General features: G+C 30.7%; 1 protein-coding gene across 1 annotated transcript; it reads left to right on the top strand.

Moving 5' to 3' along the window:
* Window positions 1-3,187: 3,187 nt before the first annotated feature.
* Window positions 3,188-25,239, top strand: LOC132945524 (uncharacterized). Its single transcript, XM_061015299.1, has 5 exons — window positions 3,188-3,317; window positions 23,775-23,855; window positions 24,762-24,878; window positions 24,961-25,041; window positions 25,125-25,239. Exons 2-5 carry the CDS (start codon window positions 23,835-23,837, stop codon window positions 25,200-25,202), a joined length of 297 nt encoding a protein of 98 aa, XP_060871282.1. The 5' UTR covers window positions 3,188-3,317; window positions 23,775-23,834; the 3' UTR covers window positions 25,203-25,239.
* The last annotated feature ends 227 nt before the right edge of the window (window positions 25,240-25,466 follow it).

The following is a 25,466-nucleotide window of genomic DNA, read 5'->3' as shown; positions in this document are numbered from 1 at the left end:
ATTTTTAAATGAAAAAAAAAATTAATCGTTTTCTTACTTTAATTAATTACCATATCATTATCATGAGTAAACTAATAAAAACATAAATAACTTTTTCTCGTAAATAAATAAATAATGTCAAAGGGTTAAGGGCCATCAAAAGATAACGCCGTAATTGTATATATATATATATATAGCCTAAAGTACTGTTTAAATTATGTATACTTGGTTCATTACACTGTGCACAGGCACCGAGACACTGCATAATGGACTTTAATCATAAAATTGAAAACATTAACTCGTCTCCGCTCCGCGAAACCCGCGTGCGCGTTCTCTGTAATATGTAAAATAATATTATAATCTTTGTTGTGAGCCCACTGACGTTCAAAATTAGAACGATTAATATTAAAGGTACAACAGGTTTGCGTTGGCTATTTGCGCATAGATAAAAACGAAATTTGATAAAGGCAACTGTGTTACAGTATTACATTTTCAAGACCAGCCGTGAACGATTTTGACAAAATAATGACATGAAACGGTCGAATTGCAACAATATTCCACGATTCGGTCATATATCGTTCAATTCGAAATCCACTGCAGCAGTGGCTGATTTATCGGGAAAAAAAGAGCTCCGAGCCTCTCCCGAAAGTCTCGCCGTCCTTAAAAATCGTTTTATGAAATCTTGTTTTTTTGTTTTTAATATTATTTCACTTTTTGCGCGTTTTTATTAACAAATCCGTTTCGTGTGTAGTTGTCAAATTGTATTTTTCGTTTTCGCGTATCGGTAGTTTTTGACATTTCACTACTCGCGCGAGATTTCAAAGCGAATATAAAATAAAATTCACAGAAATTTCCGAGAAATATTTTAACTGCGAACCGAAAAAGTCGTGTGTTTTAATAATTTTGGGTTCGGGAGAAATATATTATATTATGCTCCGCGCATTACTCACCCGTACAAAATATATTATAATATTTTAATAGATATACCTACCCAATTTTTGTTTATGTTATATTAACGCGGTAAAGTAACGGTGAAATATATGCACAACAATAATTATATATATAACTATATAATTTACGAATTATCAACCCAGTTCGAGTTGTCCAAGGATAATAAATTACAATAGGAAATTCTAGGGACCGGTAAAAAGTTTGAGGTATCGACGATTTCTAGTTGAAAAAAGTTCGAGTTGACCAAGTTAGACTGAAGTAATAGCGGTATATTGCATGTATTACCAAATAATGGCAATAACCATAGTAAACAAAAAAAATATTATTTTATCGTTAACTGAAAAAAATTGCACGTGTATGAGCTCCATAGGTACCCGCTATAGGTATAGGGATTGCAAAAATAAACTATAAACTATTATTCAGGGCTGGGCATTAACGAGTTAAAAAGTTAAAGTTAAGTTAAAAAGTTAATTTTATTTTAACTTTTTAACTTAACTAGTTACTTTTGGCTTTTCATTAACTTAACTGTTAACTTACTAAATTTCTTTCTTAATAAACGTGAAATCAACGAGTTAATTTTTCATTTTAAGAAGTAAGTTAAGTTAATTTATTTTGTTTTTAATTTTATAATATTTCATTATTTCAGTCTATTTCGTTTTCTTGTCAAAAAATATGTATCGTAAATTGTTTAAAGTTAAAAATTTATATCATTCGAATCTAACTTATATGGAAATACTGTATGAAGTATTAACTATTAACATCTATAATTAAGTTTTGGGTTGGAAAAAAATTAAGTATGCTAGCGTTGTATAAACAAATTAACTTTTTTTTAACTTGATAAAAAGTTAACAAAAAGTATGCATTAACTTTTAACTTAACTGAGTTAACTTAGAGTTAAATTAACTTTTAACTTTTAACTTTTTGTTATTGGTGCATATTAACTTAACTTAAATGAGTAAAAAAAAATCATTAACTTGCTCAGCCTTAACTATTAATACCAAGGAATCTATCGATATAACTTTTTATTGAAAACGATCGACTACAAGACTCCGTGAAGTCAATTAAATTCGGATAAACCAACGCGGATTAAAAATATGAAAAATGACCAAATATCAAAATAATTTTGAGTTAAAATTATAATAATCGATCAATATTATATTGTATGTAACCTGGGACAACCATTTGTATAAGAAAATCCTATGGAAAAAAGGCCTTAAAGTTTTTCACGAATTTTCTTATTTTCTAAACAACTTTTTCAAACTCATTCGGAAAATGTATGAACATTTAGAAAGAAAAAAATAAGCCCTATTGGTCCAGCCTTTTTCGATCGGTGACCAACGAACAGATTTTCTTTTTTATTACCATATTATATATAGATATGAAATTCAAATTTCCAATAAAACGCTTAAAAACAATCAGCTAAAAAGCTTAACATGTAGAAAAAATAATGGGAAAACACAGTATTTATGAAAATAACATATTATTATATCAATAAATTGTTAAAACATGTACCTAGGTAAATGCTTAGATTTGTAAAACCTAACGAAACACGCTAAATTATCCAAACATAATAACTTTGTATATCTTATTACATCATTTCACGAAACAAATTTATATTTTATCCGGAAAACATTAAAATATTCAAGAAGAAGTCTCGAACCCTAACAATAAGACCGCGCATTCCAACCGGTAGCGATTACGATAAATATATTCTATGATAATATGTTTCAATACAAAAATACAATACAATATTTTAATGAATTTAATATCATCGAAATATCATGTTAAAATTCTCAAAAATAAAAAATATCTAGACAATCATATTATTATTATACTTTGTGATCCGATTTCTTTTTTCCCGTCAGCCCGTTCCGTTTCGAATATCATAATATTATATTATATTATATTATTATATACCCATAGTTATGTTATATTATAATATTATTATACATCGTATATAGATATACATTTTTCTTCTTCTCGAAAGATTTAAATCTGGTATTTCTAGTACAACAAATGTACCGTTCGTTCATTTCATTTTTGTTTTTTTTTTTTTTATTTTTTCTTGACAACCCGAAACACGTATTCGCGGCAACGGAGTTTTAAAAAACAAATCATTCTTACGTCACGTACAACAGACGAAGGACTCACACACACACACACACAAATACCGAAATATCAGCAGCAATAACAGCCGCGCGGGCATTATAATACACATCGTATTATAATGTGTGTACAATATAATAATATAAGAGTTGAACATGCTATTATTATGTTGTTTTTTTTTTTCTCATCGCGGTTTCGTATTAATTTTACGGGTTTTAACTAGATTGTGTGTGTGTGTGTGTGTGTAACGAGACGTGCATGTGCTGTAAAATAATATATAGGTAAGAATATACTATACCTATATAGGTAACTGACCGGCGAGCCGAATTTATTTTAATATACAATATTATAAGTTATTACTGCGTGCGCGCGCATACGCACGGCGAATCACATCGGCAGCTTCGTTAAGATTATAAATAATAATTTTCATATTTTATTTTGTTTTCGGCGTATTGTTTTTTTGATCGACGTGGACTTTTTTGCACGTCACTGTATAATATTACTATTGTTGTAACAGAAGAAACGCGTGTCCATAAATCGCATATAATGATATCATAATATCACATTAAAAATATTTAGGTACAGTTTAGAGCTCTGCCCCGTCTGGTCTAGACCAGTCCAAACCAGACCGCACCGGACCATTATAGTTCGGTATTTTTCGGTATTTGTGTATTGTAATTTAATGTGGTTCAGTCCGGTTCGGTCTCTCCGTCTAAAAAAAGAAATGGCCCGCGCCGGGCCTTCAAATTTATATTAGGTGTATAGTGAGCTGCATTTTGAACGTCGATTTAACATCATAATTTTACATATAATTTATATTACGTTGAAAAATAAAAATCATTATCATAACAAAATAATATCGTTCGGTGTGGCTTCATTTTTATTTTATCGGTCCGGTCCAGTCCTGGTCTCTGTTCAAAATTATCAGTCCAGTCCGGTGTCTATAAGAAACCCTTAAGATATTTATATAATAATATATAGATATGTAATGTTTATCTTTTACCGTATACTGATGTACTACCTATTGAATAGTATTATTATTATTATTATTATTATTGCTATACGACTTGAGTTCCGATGAATTGTGGGCTTTTTTTTTTACCATTTGATAATAATAACATACAACACACATTTATAGCAGCTATAGATCTATACTATATATACGTAGGTCGAGTAGGCAAATTACAAAACTTAAAATTGATTTCTTTGTTCTTAAGTTTTTTTTGTTAAATTTGTATTTCTAATAATCTATTTGAAATATCTGATTTCATTATTATAATATAATCCTACGATGATTAATATTACCTACTAACGGTCAGAATATAATGGTTAGTCGTAAGTACCTATTATAGTTGGATATATAAATAAGATTTTTTTTATGATAAGTATGTTGTCCGGTGGCTGACTTGATTTTTTGATTTTTATAAGAAAACTTTTTCTTAAAATGCAACGATATCACCAATATGACATAACTACCAACTTTATGACATTTAAAAATAATATCGGTGCGGTTGAAGTACATTAATTACAAGGGGGGTAAGCATGCTTGGTGTATCTCAGTATGTCACCGTAAAAGAGCTCCGGCTCAACTACCTATCAATTTTTAATACATATTTTTTTAATTGATTTGCACGTCGTGTTTGTATAATTTTAACTACTGTATGATATAAAATACTATAGACGTCGGTACTCCATATATATATATATTATACTAATAAGTTTTTTAAATACATTTTAGTGTTCTTTCGTTTGATTTATTTAAAGTTTTTGTTTTGTAGAGGTGAATAGAATTACGACCTCCAAATCATATTGTAATAACATGATAAAACCGCCGTAATAGCGACGTTAAGATGATAAAGAAATAGCTCACCGATCGTACCTATATGTATTATTTTAGTATACTTGCTGTGTGTGTGTGTGTGTGTGTGTTTTTTACTTAAATATAATAATATAATGGCTGAGTAACGTGCACACAGAATATTTCGATTAAAATTCGGCAACACGCTATAATATAATATTATTATTATTTATTGGAATAACGCGCGTAGTATTCAATATCCGATGACTGCGCAGGAGCAGTACCCCTCCCACCCCCTCCCACGTGTGCGTGGCACATCATTCGAGACTAGCATTAAGTACAATATCATACTATAATATGTGCTCCATTATAATACTCACATATATACATACATACATAATATTATAATATGCACTGTATATACGCTATAATATTACCCATGATAATAATTATATTGTGTACCGCTGAAACGGTTGTTTTTTTTTTATATTTTGTTCGTTTAACCGATGAAATAATAATTGGTAACTATACGTAGTTATAGGTTTATCATATTCATTGTATACGGTTTAAGTATAAGCATAATTGGTTTAGTTATCCCGGTATGTAATATTTTCGGAAACAACATCCATCGATGCGACCACCACCACCACCACCACCACCACCACCACCACCACCACCACCACCACCACCACGCGTCCCTTCTCTGCATCACCAGCACACGTTAATGTAATAACATATTAATAATACGTATGACGTCATAATGGTCTTAACCAGTGCACTGCAGTATACCATAATAATATTACGATATTATATACCGCACGGCGGTCAGAAAGCCCGTCCGTCGCCCGGCGGCAGCGATCTGCAGGGGAACGGTCGATGAAAAATCATTGTAGGTATAGTTTTGCGCAAACGATTATAATTTATTGTGGTCTGAGTACCGCGATGATAACCCGCCGGTGCGCCACTACCGCGGTATACCTGCCGAAAACAAGAGACGAAATTGTCCAGGTAGACAAATAAAACAGTAAAAACACGGGGAAAGGGGACCGTGGGAACGACGAATTCGCACGTGAACGGGTCCCAAGACACCATCATACTTACCTATATTGTACGAATAGCCAATTTATAAATCTATAATCATAAAAAAAATTTCGTAGAGTTTAATTAGAATTACGACTTTCAAACTATAATAAACATAATATAACTACCGTTATATATAGCGACGTTAAAAAGATAAAGAAATAATTCACTGAACGTACCTATAATATATGCATATATTATTTTAATATAGGTACTTGTCGTGTGTGTGCGAATTAAAATTCTGATAGGTAAAATTAATATTCATCTAAGTCAAGTACCTAAAGTTTATTTTTTAGAATTTTTAAAATTTCAATAGTTTTTTGCAGCGAATTAATTTAAAACCTATACTCTGTCCTTCGAAAGAACGCGCCGATGTTGCGTATCCCCCTCCCCTCGTCGCCCTGGTATTGAACCCAGTTTTACCCTTATGACAGAGGGTAGAGCAGAAAAACGGATTTCGGTTGGGCGTGTTCTCTCGACGGAGTGCTGGACAGAATATAAACCTACTACCTTTTTTCAATATATAATTTTTGGCATGAGAATATTTCTTAAATTATATGTACTATCCATATAATATAATCTTCACAATATTGTTGTCACACGATAAGCTAGCATCATTTTTATATGTCTTTACGCCCCCCCGCCCCCCCCCCCCAAAAAAAAGTGTGTAAAAAAATTGGTCTAGAGTGAATTGGTAAATTCGATGTCACGAAATAGTGTAACGGAAGTTGCGCAATCGTTCAACTCAGAAGCCCAAGTATACGTAGCTGCGCGAAATTTAACAGAAAACTAATGTGCGCTAGAGTGAATCTGTGAAAACTGAATGACATGAAGCAGTGTAACACGGTCTCCCGCGCAACCACCTTAGCCGGCTTACTTGCAGCGGCCACAAGTAAAAATAATACAAAACAATAATAAGTCTTAAATAATACAAAATCTTTATCTCTTCCCGATCTTCTCAATAAAAACGATAAGTTTGAGGCACGAGGCGCACTCGTTAACCTCCACATTATATTATTGTTATTATCTGTGTTCATTTTGACTATATAAATTATATTATCACATGATATTTTCTTAATCATTGTTATTTATCATAAAACGCTTAAATATTATTATTGTGTACATTTCATAAATATAATAATACTTGTCATTCACTTCACCCATAAGTCAACCTACATTTTACTAACAGGCGCAAGTCGTCGGACTAACCGCTCACCCAGTAACAGTTCGTCGGCGCTACAATTATAACTATATACTTTCTGCATTTTATTGCTTTCTAGAACATGGTGAAAACTAGCTTAGAAAGGGTGAAGGCATATCGGGAGCGTCAACACACATCAAATAAGACAACACACTATTTTTAAAATTTTTTTTTTGTCAGATCTTTCTGTTAGACCTTTTGTACCGCAATTATATATATATAGGTATAGCCAGTGAGTGCATACCTATAATATAATTTCGAGTATGACTATAACCTGTGGACGCATAAATCGTGAGAATACTATATACATACATAGTTGCGAGGTACAACCCCGTGTGTATTGTATACGTATAATATATTTGTGTGTGTATATAGTATCATATTTTTATATTTTTATCTATTTACATAAACGCCAATCGGCTTTTTACACGTAAAAAGTATGAAATAATACGTATAAAGGTAATTATCGTAACATTATAGATGGAATAAGTGTAGCAGATATAACAAAGTGTTAATACAATTAAAAATAAACAAAACACATTAAAATTACGGAAATTTAAGGCCATGTAACGACATTGTTATCACTTCAGCTGCACATTGTCCAAACAAAAGGATCGTTCGATAAAAAGTTTGAACGGAAAGTGTGAAAGGCCTCAAGGGATCTATAGTATGGGCGGCTGGAACTCTAATATGCGTAGGTACTATGCGTACGACGTGCGGTTGACTACCGCTGGTACCTTAACCTCGGTAGTCGATATCGTACAATAATTATGTAGGTGTTACGGGGAAATTATCGATTTCGTGTTATAATGTCCTCTACCGCGATTCTCTCATTGTCTATCACCGCGACGTATACCTACCTATACACGGTTTTTGTTTTTTTTTTTTTAAATCTATTAATTAAGACACAACGGAAGACAATAATATACGAAAAATAGCTGCGGTTGCAGGTATACTCATATAAAGGTAAATGTATATACCCAGGTATACCTATAATTATCGTGTACCGCGATTAAACGCGAAAGCTGAAACCATCGACACACACGCACACGCGCGCGCACCTTTGAAGTCTGAACCGCGACGTATATAACGACGCAGCTATAATATAGGTATATTTTGTAATTTAATTTATAATAATTTGAATAGTTTGAATATTACGTAGTATAACGTTTATTTTTTTCACATCATTCAACTAATAATTTATATTAAAATACAACACTAAAAGTTAAACACATACGACTGCGTAATAATAGTTCGAAACTCAAAAGTAAAAAGAGAACAAACGTCAAACGCACACACGCCTTTAGTACACCGATAATAGTTATTATTATCTTGACTTGATCGATAAACTCGAACAAAATATAACATTATACAATATTCCGAATAACACTTGCGACCTACCTATAAATATTATAGGTATAATTCAATATTGGAAGAGTGAGTTGGCCATCGGCAGCTTTAATAATCACGCACTAAATACTGCACCTTTGAACTCGATCAGATATTTGTTATATTATTCCCGAATAATAGCTCATGTCGACCGTATCAATAATACAATTGTTGTTCACTAAAAGTACAAAACCCTGCACAACAATATTCGTACATGCCACAGCGTTGTTTTAAACCGTGAAACGTTTTTATCACTAGCCATCTATATCAGGTCAATATATTATACATTATATACATTACAATCTATGATATATATTTTTGTTATATTATAATGCTGTATTGCTTGTTCATCTATAGTGAACATTAGTATGTGTTCTATTGTTATTATTATTTTTTATTTACAATATAGTTTTTTTCCAGAAAACTTCCGGTCTGTGAGGTGCTTGACAACTGTAGCTCCCCCTCAAAGCGGCTACTGCCTTATGACAATATAACTAAGCATCCGCAGTGATACCATTTTTAAGATCTAAAGTGGTGCCAAAAACTGAAACTGTAATATGGTGTAGATAGGTTAACAATTTTTGTGGAAGGGCACTCATTTCGTATAGTGAGCACTTATGCCCCTCCAGTTACAGGAAATGCATTTAAAGACTAAAACTCACAGCACTTGTGTTAAGATAAAAATAAACATTTATCTATTTACCAAATTTCATAATAGTTAGTTATAGACTTATAGTTGGTGAGTTATTTTATAATGATTGCCAATACTAATTAATTCAATTTTAAACAAATTATATTATATTATTATATTATATCTAATGTTTATAGTTTATATATAATTCAACAAACAAGTGACAACATAAAAAAAGAAACATCTTTTCCCTTTAGTACATATTAAAAATAACTTTCTGAGCTATAGTTTTTCGATTAATTAATAATCCATTTTACAACGTACAGTCGTATTTCGGTTAATCAGTAGCGACTACTTTTTAAAAAATAATCGGTAACCGATGCTACAGTTGAATAATCGAAACAGTCGAATAGCCCTATGTAGGCACTTCTGCTTTTTATTCGTATACTGTATAATATATATGTATTACTGCATCTAAAAAGTGTTTTAATATTGTGAAAAACAAATAAAATAATATTAGATATTTAGATGCCCGGAACTTCCTGGTCTGCACTATAATATATATAATGTAATGATACCTACATAATATTATTACAAATACGAATAATTGTTTGCATTCGAAAACACGTGATAATGCAACATTTACAAGGAAGTACCCAAAGAAAATAACATTTTCATTCGCAAGGAAATACAACTAACGTCAAAATACCTATATAATACTTATCACACTAATACACTATCGTAAAACACCTGTAGAATAGTTTAAAATACTTCGTCATACCGAATAATAATGATATCATATTATATTACCTATGTGTTCTTAATCGTTAAACTAAGACTAGACTGATAGCCGGTGAGTTGTTTTATAACGATTGCCAATACTAATTAATTTCTAACAAATTATATTAATATATTATTACGTTATGTTCATAGTTTATACAATTCAACAAACATGAGACAACATTTAAAAATAAACATCTTTTCTTTTTAGTACGTATTAAAGATAACTTTCTGTACTATAGTTTTTCGATTAATTAATAATACATTTTACAATGTACAGTCGTATTACGGTTTATCTGCAGTGGCGACTACTTTTTAAAAAAATAATCAGTTAAACCGATTAACCGATGCTACAGTCGAATAATCGAAGAGCCCCTATATACATCAGGCACTTCTGCTTTTATTCATATATATATATGTATCGTAAAACACCTGTTTATAATAGTATAAAATACTATAACGAATAATAATATTATATCATAATATTATATTACCCATGTGTTGTCGATCGCTAAATTAAGACTAGACGGATCTAATGTTCTGATATAATATTATTATAATACCTGTGAGGCGATGGGGGGCATGGGCGTCATACGATAAAGATACCTATTATACATAATAATATCACAAATCACGTCATGCGAATACGTTTGGAAAAAATTTGGATCGTACATACCTATAATAATAATATGTAGTATAGACGAGAGCCGCCGAAATCTATAACTAAGTAAACATGATAATATAATATAGGTATATATATATATATATATAATATTATAATGTACCTATAATAATATTGTAAAAAACTATATAGGCGGGACGGTCCGCAATAATGGAGCGTATAAGAAACGAGATTTATTTTATTAGATTAAAACCAGATTAAAAATAATAATTAACGCGCGTGTTGTGTTTATAATATATACCTGTATACACGGATATTCGTTTCAATTTAATCATTTAATCGCTATATTCGAATAATAATATCTGTGTGAGCATATAAAACGTATTATTCTATATTATTATCATCTATTTTGTCTTCAATGTTTTGGGAACTTTTTTCCTGCATTCCGCTCCGCGGTGGTGGCCCCTGTGCCTCTCTAATCGATGGCGCGCTGCACACATTTCACGCTGCTTTCGCACGGTACGATATTATAATGTATTATTATTATTATTATTATTATACATCGATAGTAAGTCGTTGTATAGTAGTAGTATAGTTGTTGTAGCTGTGGGTACTCCATTCGGTATTTAATTTGAATTTTTTTTTCCTACGACGCAGACCCGCCGCAGCACTATAAAACGCGTCCCACGTGACGTTTCGCGATAAGCCAACGCGGCTATATTATTTTAATTGAAAAACAATTTATGAAAAATGATAATCATAATATTATTATCATCATCCCATAATAACGGTGCGGGCGTGCGCGCGCATCAGAGCAAAGCTACTACAACTATATAGAGTTTAATGAAAAACAAATCGATGCGCGCCGTAACGTTTATGTCCGCTAATTACTGTAAAGCGATATTACATTACTACTATTATTATTATTATTATTATTATTATTATTATACACGAGTTCGGGGAGGATCGTTTTCACATTTTACTCCGCCCCCTCACTGCGGGCCGATCGATATAATATACAAGCGCACAAAGCGTGACGGCGGCGGGCGATATATTATTATTATAATATTATACTACACGCGCGTAATGCACATCACGAAAAGCCACTCCTATACGCGATATTGTGCTATGCGATTACGAAAACAAGTCGAAGTATTGTATTGTATTGTATTGTCGTAGTAAAATAAAATAATATGTTGACGTCAGAAATCAAAATAGCGGACGTTATATATGTATATCTCGCCAAATCGAAGCACAACCGAATGGAATAATATTTTAGTCCGATATTGAAATTATTCCTATAGGCGGCGAGTACTGCTGAGCAGTGAGTAACCTTATTATAATGTATTCGAACGAATTCAGTGTTCGGACTTATCTAGATAATTATTTGTTCATCTTTTATCTTATCTAGATAAATAGTTACAAGGTATCTAAACGTTCATCTTGGATAATTTTTTTACTCATCTAAATGAATTCATCTGGATACATTTTTTATTGATAAAAATCGCGAAATTGTACAAACGCATTTAAATATTTATACAGATTCTCAAACCAAGTTTATGGTTTATGAATAATGTAATTATTTTTATTTATATCATCATTATTATTATTATTATGTTCCTAGTGCCCAACTAAAATATACCTAAATTTAAAACCCATTTAAAAAAAATTGTATATTTTTTTATCTAGATAAAAAAGTATTTATCTTTATCTTTATCTAGATAAATATGAGTTAAGTTATCTTTTATCTCTATCTAGATACATTAGAGTTGCATTATCTTTATCTTTATCTAGATAAAAAACTACTTATCTAATCCGAACACTGCAAACGAGCATGCAGTATAAGTGTTTGATCGAAAAAATTTTGGATTTTCGTTTACGGGTGGTCTTGTAATTGCACGCGTTTATTTGCAACCGTTTTAAACACATATATGTATAATATTATAGTGACTTATTTACTGGAAAATAGGTAATAAAAAAAATAATAAAAACTTTTGACTTTTGAACTATTTTATTACTGTGTTTGGACCGAATTTCATATTATGGTAATTTTTTTAGACGGATAATTTTCAATACTGTACGTTGTACCTGGTATAAGTTACCCATATCAATAAACGCGAATATACGGTTACAAAACGGATCAATGTAGGTATACTATGTTATAGTACGATAACGTCAAAATACCGAACACTATCTCGCCAAATCCAAGCACAAACGAAAGGAATAAGTCTGATTTTGAAATTATCACTCGGCGGCGGTGCGAGTATTATGGAACATTACTCTGTGCTGCTGTTGGTACCTAGCCTAACCTAACCTATATATGACTATATATAATGTATTCAAATTTCAAACGATCGAAATCTTTAACTGTAAGTTCCTATATAAGTGTTTAATTTGCAGGTCATAATTGTAAGTATAAGTTGTCACTCGTATTGTATTGCATGTGAACTCTTGTTCATATTATATTGCGTTGTATATTTATTGATTTTCGTGGACAGTCTGTTCTAAACATAGTTATAGTAACTTGTTTTCCGGAAGATAATAAAAAAAACATAGTTTTGACTTTTGAATCATTATTATATTACTGTGAGAGTGTGAACTGTATAATGTATTATAATATGCAGAGTTGTTATAAAAAAACGTGTTTAAAACAATATTTTTAGTAAATTATAAACTAAAATAATTTATGGATTTTTTTGTACTCTGCGGGATACTTTTTATTAATGATTTTCGTTGTTGAAAATCAACAATTTCAAAATCAAAAACGATGGCATCCAAAAAAACTGGGCCAATTGTTGTAGACAAAACTCCATAATTGAAAATAAGTACGACCCACCCCCCTACCCATATTTTGAATGCACCACCATTCGCACCTTCTCAGCGTCAAAATCTACATAAGTATGAATAAAAAAAAATAAGTCTTAAAAAAAGGTGTCCCGTAAGGAAGACCTGACCTATTTATTTATAAATGCAAAAAACCTATACAAATAACCTACAAACAAAAAAAAAACCACTAATGACCATAGTTGCTGGACCTAAGCCCCGAAAAAAAAATAATTCATTGTAATGTCGCGTTTGTATACCTATATTATATTAAACAAATATATTACAATAAATTATTGAATTAATAATTAATTTTGTAAAGTATTTTGTCAAATAAATGATCTCTAAATAGCGGGGCGGAAATATATTATTACAGGGATGGCCAACATGACTATGTACGCGAGCCACATGTATTAATAAAATTATATCAAGAGCCAAATTATCCAATTTGGAAAAGGGATGTCCATTATCACATCCTATCATCACAAATAAAGCGGATCTCGAAATAGAACTCTTGGAGTTATTAGAAGATGAAGGTCTTAAGCAGTTTATAAACAATTGTCCCTCTATATTGGAATTTTGGAAGCATATTTCTATATTAAAATACCCAAATATTAAAAACTGTGCGGTAAAATTGATATCAATTTTTGGAACGACGTATTCATGTGAATCACTTTATTCAACAATGAAAATAATTAAGTCAAAATATCGCTCAAATTTGACTGATGATCATCTTACAGAATTACTAAGAACTGCTCTTACATCAATTCAACCAGATCTTAAGAAGCTTACTAAAAAAGTAGACACGAAAAAAATACCACGCAAACAAAATTAGCTTAATGTTTAATTTTTTAATTTATTATTCATATTAATTAATTTTTTTTTTGTTTGACTTAATCTATATTCTATGTTCTAAGCCTTAAATAAATACAATAAAAACATTTTTTTATAAATGTATACAAAAAAAAATTAAAATATTTTGGTTTTTGTAAATAAGACCACGAGCCGCATACGACTGTGACGAGAGCCGCATGCGGCTCGCGAGCCGTGATTTGGCCACCCCTGTATTATTACCTATATAGCATGAACGTATATTATTTTTATAATTATTAACTATCATATTATACGGTAAACGAGCTAACGCAGTTTCAACGTATACAATGATACAGGTGTTAGGTACCTACCTAGTGTAATAATAATATGTTATATGTAAGTATACATTTTCCACTCTATATTAACTATAATAATATTATGTTGGGGGTCGGAGTGGGCGACGCACACCGGTACCCATATAAAGTCAGCAGCACAACTGTGACAGACACATATTATGCAATACGCCCAACAAACTTGTTGGACACTGTTGGATCACCCCCAGACTTTGTTGGACTTTATTTTTGTCGGTAGAGCTTAATTTAGCACTGGTTCGATACCTCGGTCGCGAGCGAAATTTTTCTTCGGGCAAGTCTGCACGGTGTCCGGAGAACAAGTGTCGCCATCCCCCACACCCGGGCATGGCAGATATACCTACGGGTGCCCAAATCAAAAATTCGGCGAGAACAAACACACACGTGTAAACAAATCTACAGTACCCTCCCCTACAATACTACAGGCTAATGGCCTATAGAAGTTGAATCCTTAACCCTAATAAATGAAAAAAAAATATATTATATTGCACCGATCTTTAAAGGCCGTTGGGCGTGTATTGTAACCGTTCAAGCGACGAATTATCATCATTTTATCGTTCACATTACGCATAATATTATATCGACGCTTAATTATTGTTATTATATCAGCTTATTATTGATAGCACACATAAAAATATTATAATATTATGTAATAATACGTGTAAGTTACTACCTAAAATTGCATTCTGTGCTATAGAGTTGTGCGTTCTCGTAAAATATATATTATTATTATGCCTAAACAGTGAACAAAATGTCACGATGAATTTTCGTGCACATATATATATATGTGTGTGTGTGTGTGTATATACTACTACATATATTACCTATCATTAATTTAATATTATATACATAATATATCGGTTAGAGACTTAAATTCCATTCGTATTTGCCGTCGGCGTGCCTATATAATAATATAATATATGCGCGCGCGCGCATGTCTCCGAATGTTTTTGGCGTCATGTACGCGTATAATATATGATAATAATAATAATAATTATATACATAAATATAGTAACAGTGCATACGGATAAAATTCGTTGTACAAATATATAATACTATAGTGTTGTGTATTATTAGGTATACACAAACGTGTGTACTATTAAAGCAGATTACTATCTATTCCGAAATGTTAACACCGCGGTTAGGTTTGCCGTATATAATAATATTATTTAAATAAAAGTGTACGATTTTAAGAATATCACACGCGACACTAATAAATAATAATTACTTTATATATATATATAAAAAACACACACACACACACACACACTCAATATAATATTTTGAAACAACGAGTTTTTCGTTTTATATTTGTCTTGTAATAATATAGCTATATGGCTACTGCTGCAGGGCCCGCGGTAGTGCCGAAATTAAGTTTAATGCGTTCGATATTTATTTTTCTCTCAATAAACATAATATAGGTACCTGCCTATGCATACCTACGCATATATTATAACATTGTATAATGAGCTTATCTCTTCTGTATAACATAATATATAATATTATTCTCCGGTCAAAATACGATCGATAAAATACTCGACTTCGGTCGACGACACCATCTAGACCTCTATTATTGCATATTATGTTCACGGCCTGGATCAACGATTTTCGTGCGATTTCGTCCACGCGCATGCAATAATCGCAGCAATATAATGTTATATAAATAATTATAAACATACGAAATAGTCACCCACTTTTCGGGTAAACTAGTTTAGCTCTCTGCGTGATGTTATAATCCAAAAAATAATCAAACAGGTAATAACACCTTATAATATGTCGAGTGAGTTACGTTAGTTCAGGCATACAGGTATATAGTTATTGTTTCACCTCCAGAAACAGAGGTGACCACTTGGCAGAAACCCTTAGCAAAACGAATAAGACACACGAAGACAAGTGAGAGAAACATGAAAAAAACTAGGAAAGAGTCATCTAACTATTTTGACTGTTGGTTGGCTGCTAATAATTGTATACCACTTATATATATTTGTAAATACCGTATTATTCTGGTCCAATAACACAGGACTTAGCAAGTTAACGATGATTTTTTCAACTCGTTGAGTTAGGTTATTCCAAAATAATAAAGTCAAGTTGAAAGTTACTCATATTTTTTTCGCTAACTCGTTAAGTTGAAAGTAACTTAACTTAGTTTAAAGTTAAAATTTTCTAATTTTCAAAAATCGAAATTCCAGACACATATATAATATTATGGTTTATTAGATGGTTTTTCTTTACGCTGAAGAAAATTACCGGGGAAATTTAAAATGATACCTACATCAATGTAAAAACCTCATTTCAAAATTTGCATTATTTTTCGAACGAAAATTAACTTAATTTAGATACTATTGAATGAAATTAACTTGAAGTTAACAAGTTAATCTTAACAAAATTAACTTATCAAGTTAAAAGGTTATTTAAAAAAAAGCTTAACGTTTTAACTTAATTTTAACTTTTAACTTGTTAATGCCCAGCCTTGAATTGCACTGATGTTATCGTGATGAGCTCGTGGAGTGGTTATGCGTAAAACCTATAGTTTTTTTTTTTATCGGTTTTTATAAAATATCAGTTAAGATAGTATCAGATGGATCGAACTATATTAATATGTCGTGTTCATGTTTTGTGATGTTTTGAATAAATAATAATACATATATGGGTCATATATAGCTTCAGGTAAGTAGGCAAGTAGGTACGTACCACTCGTGATCCGGCCTGTTCGGCCGGGTTAAACCCGAGCATAACCCTAAGATAATATATTATGAAAACATAATTCAAATATATCATTGGAAACATATTTTTCTAGCTTTTTGTGACCTTAAATAATTTATGAATAATTCATCGAAACCAATGATGTTTAGAAAATCATTTTCAATTGTTAAAACTGTAAAAGTGTTCAATATCTCATCTGAGATCTGACATTGAAGTGTAGCTTTACTATCGGTATAGTAAATGTAAGTACTAATTAATAAAATAGTATACCTTCTAATCTGCGTAAATTATAACACCACTATAATGACTTCATAAAATGACACTGTTTGCTTACATTTGCACACCATTATAATACGTATACATATTGAATATAAAGTCGTAATTCGCAATCGCTGCAGCATGCAACTTTATTGTCTTAACAACATTATTATTATACACCACTAGAAATCATATTATTACAGATGAAAACATTTCTGCGCATGATCAAATATTGTAGGTATAAATCGTATTTTATATTAATAATAATTACAAAAGTGTATACCTACCAGCTATGTGTTATAATATTATAAGTCATACATTTTGTTATCAGTGAAAATAAAAACAAGATCTGTGTAATAACTATAATAATGTACGTGTAATATACGTAATATTATAATATAGGTAGAACGTATAGCTGATACTATATGATACAAAATATATACCTAATTAAAATATTAATAATGTTATTAATTGTGTATACAATAACGATATTGTTATAAGAACATACGCGTTAATACGAAGTCTCTGGACAAAATAATTTTACAACATTAAAACGCAAGTATTCAAGTTTTCATTAAAATCATTTTCAATTGTTAAAACTGTAAAAGTGTTCAATATCTCATCTGAGATCTGACATTGAAGTGTAGCTTTATTATCGGTATAGTAAATGTAAGTACTAATTAATAAAATAGTATAGATTCTAATCTGCGTAAATTATAACACTACTATAATGACTTCATGAAATGACACTGTTTGCTTACATTTGCACACCATTATAATACGTATACATATTGAATATAAAATCGTAATTCGCAATCGCTGCAGCATGCAACTTTATTGTCTTAACAACATTATTATTATACACCGCTAGAAATCATATTATTACAGATGAAAACATTTCTGCGCATGATCATATATTGTAGGTATAAATCGTATTTTATATTAATAATAATTACGAAAGTGTATACCTACCAGCTATGTGTTATAATATTATAAGTCATACATTTTGTTATCAGTGAAAATAAAAACAAGATCTGTGTAATAACTATAATAATGTACGTGTAATATACGTAATATTATAATATAGGTAGAACGTATAGCTGATACTATATGATATAAAATATATACCTAATTAAAATATTAATAATGTTATTAATTGTGTATACAATAACGATATTGTTATAAGAACATACGCGTTAATACGAAGTCTCTGGACAAAATAATTTTACAACATTAAAACGCAAGTATTCAAGTTTTCATTAAAATCATTTTCAATTGTTAAAACTGTAAAAGTGTTCAATATCTCATCTGAGATCTGACATTGAAGTGCAGCTTTACTATCGGTATAGTAAATGTAAGTACTAATTAATAAAATAGTATACCTTCTAATCTGCGTAAATTATAACACCACTATAATGACTTCATAAAATGACACTGTTTGCTTACATTTGCACACCATTATAATACGTATACATATTGAATATAAAGTCGTAATTCGCAATCGCTGCAGCATGCAACTTTATTGTCTTAACAACATTATTATTATACACCACTAGAAATCATATTATTACAGATGAAAACATTTCTGCGCATGATCAAATATTGTAGGTATAAATCGTATTTTATATTAATAATAATTACAAAAGTGTATACCTACCAGCTATGTGTTATAATATTATAAGTCATACATTTTGTTATCAGTGAAAATAAAAACAAGATCTGTGTAATAACTATAATAATGTACGTGTAATATTTGTAATATTATAATATAGGTAGAACGTATAGCTGATACTATATGATATAAAATATATACCTAATTAAAATATTAATAATGTTATTAATTGTGTATACAATAACGATACTGTTATAATAACATACGCGTTAATACGAAGTCTATGCACAAAATAATTTTACAACATTAAAACGCAAGTATTCGAGTATAATAATATTATACCTATACATATATACGCTGCTACGCTGTTGTGTTATCTTTTTTTTTTAATTTGTTTTTTTTTTTTCCCCAATACACAATACACGTCGTACCTATACAGTAATATACGAAATAATCCAAAACCAGTTGCCGGGCCGGCAGTATAGGTATCTCATTTAATCCTCCTCGGCCGCGAGAGAAACGCATTTGCAGCGTATAATAATAATAATAATAATAATGTAAAGATAATATTTTACACACACACACACACACACACGTATATTATATATTGTTGTGCTGTGCACCGCCACCCAAGACGACGACAATGTGTGTGCAGTTTGTATATATACACACACACACACACACACCGTGCAGGTATATTACGTAGGTATATATGTATATTATTATGTATAATATGCATAGTAGGTATATAATATTATCATATTGTGTATTGGTACACGTGCGATGTTTTTGTTTTTTTTTTTTTTTTTATGACAACCTCTCTCGCGGGATTACGTCTATTTTATTAAAAAAAAAAATAATAATAATAAAGAAAACGCCCGTGACAGTTGGACGGACGGACGGAATATTTGAATAAAAATTCCACGCGCGGGAGGAGAGGACGACAACAATTATTAATTTGGACGCGGGGCGATGGCGATGATGACCGCGGCGACACGCGCATGCGCGCCGTATTATCATAAACACGTATTACATTATATTTAAATAATATGATATTATCACATATTATATATATATATTATGCGGGTACGTGAAGGGGCGGCAACAGTTGTATATCGCAGCGCTCCCGAACTACAACAGGTCGTCGCGTCGCTCGAGGCCGAAAACGTTCCGTTGTCAAAACGTTCGTCAAATATTATTATAATAATAATACGTAATAACAATGTATACTATATATATATATATATATAACGTTACGTTTAAGGCATAACATAAATTATATGCGAAGGTTTGGCTGCGGGGACCCCGCATCGGTCGTCGTCGGCAGTCTCGGCTTTAAGGAATACGTCGTATTAATATTATTTTAATAGAATTATGTAGACACAGACGAGCAATGAGGAGATTGCAAAGAGATTGCAACGGAAACCATTTTTTTGACGACTTATTTAATTACACGCGATTTTTGTTCGTTTCGAATCTGACCGTCGAAAATGTGATTCTTATCTGTTATCTTCGCCTTACCTTGCTATTAACCGTATAAAAAAAATACGCATAAATATATAGTCACTTGCGACGGTCACGTGGTATGCCCTCGAACAAATATACACATATATGGACAAATCTACTACGGGCTGGACACATATTATAATTTATAATATTACAATAAATAATAATACGCCGAATCGACTTGAAAATGTATTACGAGTAGTTGATGGCCTGAAGTCAAAATATATTCATCGTAAAGGTTAGCGTAAAAAAATACGAGACGATAAACGCGGCTCATTCGAACACGAGTGAAGCTTAGCGCCCCCAAACATCACACAATTGTAGGGTTGGTTTCATTTTCAAATCGGAAATATTATACACGTAACGATCATAATATTTTGCTTTGTCTTTTCCCTGCACCAGCGAAGGGAAATGTTGATGTGGATATGAATTCCACGTGTAACGATACTAATTAACTAGCTGATGTCACTTTCAGTAATTTTCACAACACATTTTACCAATTTAGACGGTTATTATTTATATATATCTTAGAATATAGTACTTTTACCGAGTGGCTAAAATCAAATTTTTAACCTTTTTTATAAAGTTCAACTTTTCAACAATGTGATTGGACGACTTGAATTATTCAATTTATTAAGACAATTAACAGATATCTGGTTTATTTTAAGATTAATCATTAAAAACGATTCGGATCGGAGACAGGCTATACATAAAAAAATCAAGTACTATTCTCTGTTCGAAATACAACAGAAAAATAAAATATAATTTGTTAAAATTGGTTTTGAGCAAAAAAAATTTCTATGATTTCCTAATTTTGTTTTTCCCGCAATTATTTTGACTAAAAAATGTATATAAAATCTTCAACTTTTATAGCAAATGCTTGAAAATGTATAGTAAACGGTTCTTCTTAATAAGCTCATACTGGAATCAAATAATGAAATATTAATTATATTATATTATCATATAATACCTGTGTGATACCATTAAATTAACTTGCCATAATATTAATAGTAAAATAAATAAATACAATATAAAATATCCTAGACTGACGTATATGATAAAAATATTATACTTAGTGATATTGGGCTAGCTGTCTCCGATCAGAATCGTTTTTTTCGTATACAATGATATATTATTATTGAATTTCAATTTAATACGTCCATTACTGCAGTGGCCCACTCAACACCTATGATGTACAGCAGAGCCGTACTCACTGTTGCACACCTAACCTGTCAATATAGGAGTTCGAACTATTTTGATTGTTGAATTCAATCTATTTCTTGCATTTTTTGATTAATTCACGTATAAACTACGGTTGTAAACCAATTATTTTTAGCTGTCCGTATTTATTACAAATTGTACGTATATAGGTACTACCACTACTACCTAGTGGCTATATACATGCGTAGTTTATCTTTGAAAAAACATTTGTCCATTTATCATAATAATATTATGACGGTGGATTTATGAACGATTGTTTTTTTAAGTAAACTGAGCGTATTGATTTATTTGGGCTGTTGAGATACTGTACGTATTGTATAGTTGTAAGGACGGTTATTAAATTTAGTTTCGAACATCGCGTGCAGTTTATTTTATTATCCGTTTGATAATTGATTTTAAGATGCTGTAACTAAAGGTAAAGCTGTGTTTAACATTGCATGTAGTTTTTTTATGACTAAATTATTAACATATAAATTGCAATATCATTATAGCGGTGTGTCCGAATTTATTGCAATTTTGACACGGTAAGCAACGTTAATCGTTGTTTGTAAAAACATCCTATGAATGATTAGCAAATCGAGTATTATTCTTTTCTTGGACAAGACGAATTTCCGTAGTTATGGGGTAAATAATTATTTGTTTGCGGCACTTGGTCGCCGCCCGCCTGGTTTATTGGGGAATGTAATATTGTGTATTGCAATGTGTATTAGTGATTATAATAATACAATATGATATTCAGTATTATTTTACGAACAATAACTTTTAAAAGATTTTATAACAATTCCATTAATTAATCAATCTGTTTTTTCAATAGTATATTATTTCGTTAATACCTATACCTATATTTATGATGTGATTCCCATGTTAAAGTCATTGCACTCAAATTTTCACGTATTTTGGAATACAGCTAGAAAAATACAAAATACTACCTTTTATTTAACTAAATAAATACCTAATATTATTTAAACAATCACTATTAATTCGTGTATCAAAAGAAAAAAAATTGCAAGTGAAACTTGCCTGTTTAAATTCACAGAAATGATACTGGCTTAGATGCGTGAAATTCCCTCCACACTCCCCTACACCAATGTGTTAGTAGTAAACAATGTACATTTAAGTATTTAACGCGTTTGCAATCTTCAATAATAATTCGCGTTTTTCTTCATTTCAATTATGATTGTTCGGATCGCAAAAGTGTTCTGGCCAAATACACATATACGCGTAACCATGGAAAATAACATTCCTATTGTTGTTTTATTGTACTATATGCTAATTGTGTACGCACTTTTACGAGTCATTACATTTTGGTATTCGTTTTAAACGACAATAATTACAATGTCTATTAAGAAATTTCTTAATTTTTTAATATTCGGAAAAATATCTTTAGGTCATAAAGACCAATCAATTTTTGAAGAAAAAGCTACGGATGAAAATTCAGTACGTACCTATTATTATTCATATTATACCCGTATATTATGTACACCTAAACCTCTCCTAACGGACACCTCCCCCCCCCTCTTCCCCCAATAGCTGTCTCCTACCAATAGCGGACACCCATTTGAATAACAGACACCTCCCAGTAGCGGACGTTATCTCGGGAACCAACTACAAACTTTCTACAATCTGTGCACTGCGAATAGCGGACAAAATTTCAGCGACCGAGAGTGTCTGGTATTTAGAGGTTTCACCGTATAATATAATATTATTATTATATCATGTACACATTATTAAGCAACTCCGCTCTTTTATAGTTCTATCCCTTACAAACAATATATGAACTGTCAATATCACATTATATTCTTATTCTCTGTTTGCGGCTCATATAAATCATAATCATATCATAAAAATAATAATCATATATCATCATTATTATAATAAGAATCATATGGTTTCTATACATTCAACCATTGTATTTTATAATTTTATTTAGATCCGTTATCATTTCACTACGAAGTTAAAGACACGTGACAACGACGACTCTTGTGAAGCGATGTGTCAAGTTGGACGTGATGTACGTGTTATTAATTATTATTGTTATTATTATTATTATTATTATTATTACTCATACTAATTCATGTACATTATTAAATTATTAAAATATTAATTACCTTGGTGCGCTTTTATTCCTGATAAGTTTTAAATTTTAAACGTACGTAAAACTGCAGTCACAATATTTTTAAATTCTCATATTTTCTCATCTTTTTGCGGATCATATTTATTATAAACCGCGCAACTTTATTACTATTATTATTATAGTGTTGTTATTACCTATTATTATTATTATTATAATAAAATCTTTAAAATTCAAGAAAATTATTCGGAAATATCGGCTGCAATTAAAATATAAGTAGTGAGTTTTATCTATACCGTAGAATGTGGTAACTATAATTTCATGGTGTTACTGTGAGAATACACTTATATTTTTATTCACCCGAGTACCATGATGGATGATTTAATTTTTTTTAAGAAAATGGTGTTACTATTTTTGATATCACATTAAGAAATATCGGTATCAAAATTGCCCACAAAGTTTAATAGCATATTTAAAATTAAAACGTTATAAAATTGATCATAACTAGCTGTAACTAAGAATTAATTTTGAGAGTTTTATCATTATTACTACAGAAGTTATACACAACAAAAAAAAAAGTAAAATTGTCATAAAACAATAACAAATTGTCAAAGAAACCCCATTTTACGGTTGTAATATTATACGGTCCCTAACCAGAATAATATATATTATTATTATTATATTAAGTATAACAATTATCAACCCTATTATATAGATAATAAACGTTAAATTTATAAATATTATACCTATACATACCCTACCTATAAATCATCGGGTGACCGTTCTTTGTTTACGGTTCACATTATTATAAATCACGCATAATATCGTCGACATATTATTATTTAGATGGGTTATATGGCCACGATGTTTCCGTTTTCACCGCCGGGTGAAAATAATAATACGCCACCCGCGGTGGAGGAAATTAGTGATCGTGTCGGAGCACAAGACATTCGCCTTACACAGGTTCGTGTTGTAAAACAAATGTAAATAATATAATGATACATATTCACTTATTGTTATATTGTATGTTATTATAAATATATAGGTAGAACGCAACAGGGATGTAATGCTTTTCGGAGACGAATCTCTATTCAAAAAACACAAACATTTTGCTTCTGTTCTAACGGTTAATATATAATCAACACTTGTGTAACATTATCGTATATACATTTAATTATTGTAATTTAATATTATTATCATATTATATAGGTTGATCCTTCAACCGAATTAAAGATTTCGTTGGCCGAGCCACCAATTACAAACAATACAACGTTGGCGTTGTTGTGAGGTCAGCTCCGGTTGATATACCTAAAAAACGTTTTATACAATATTATTATATAAGAATCATTATTAATTATTTATTCATTTTTAAAATGGAAAAAATTTCATTTTAATTGCATTAACAATGTATATTTACCTATTATAATAATAAAAATACAACGACGAGCTGTTATTATTGTACATTAAAATATTAATAAGAATATAGGTACTACACAAAAAACGTTAAATAAGTTATCTACAGCTAATAAACGAGAAGTGTACAAAATATAC

Source organism: Metopolophium dirhodum, chromosome 5, assembly GCF_019925205.1.
Source record: "Metopolophium dirhodum isolate CAU chromosome 5, ASM1992520v1, whole genome shotgun sequence".
In the NCBI taxonomy this organism is placed as follows: Eukaryota; Metazoa; Arthropoda; class Insecta; order Hemiptera; family Aphididae; genus Metopolophium; species Metopolophium dirhodum.
The sequence above is the reverse complement of the archived record's forward strand: the minus strand, read 5'-3'. Positions and strand labels throughout refer to the sequence as shown.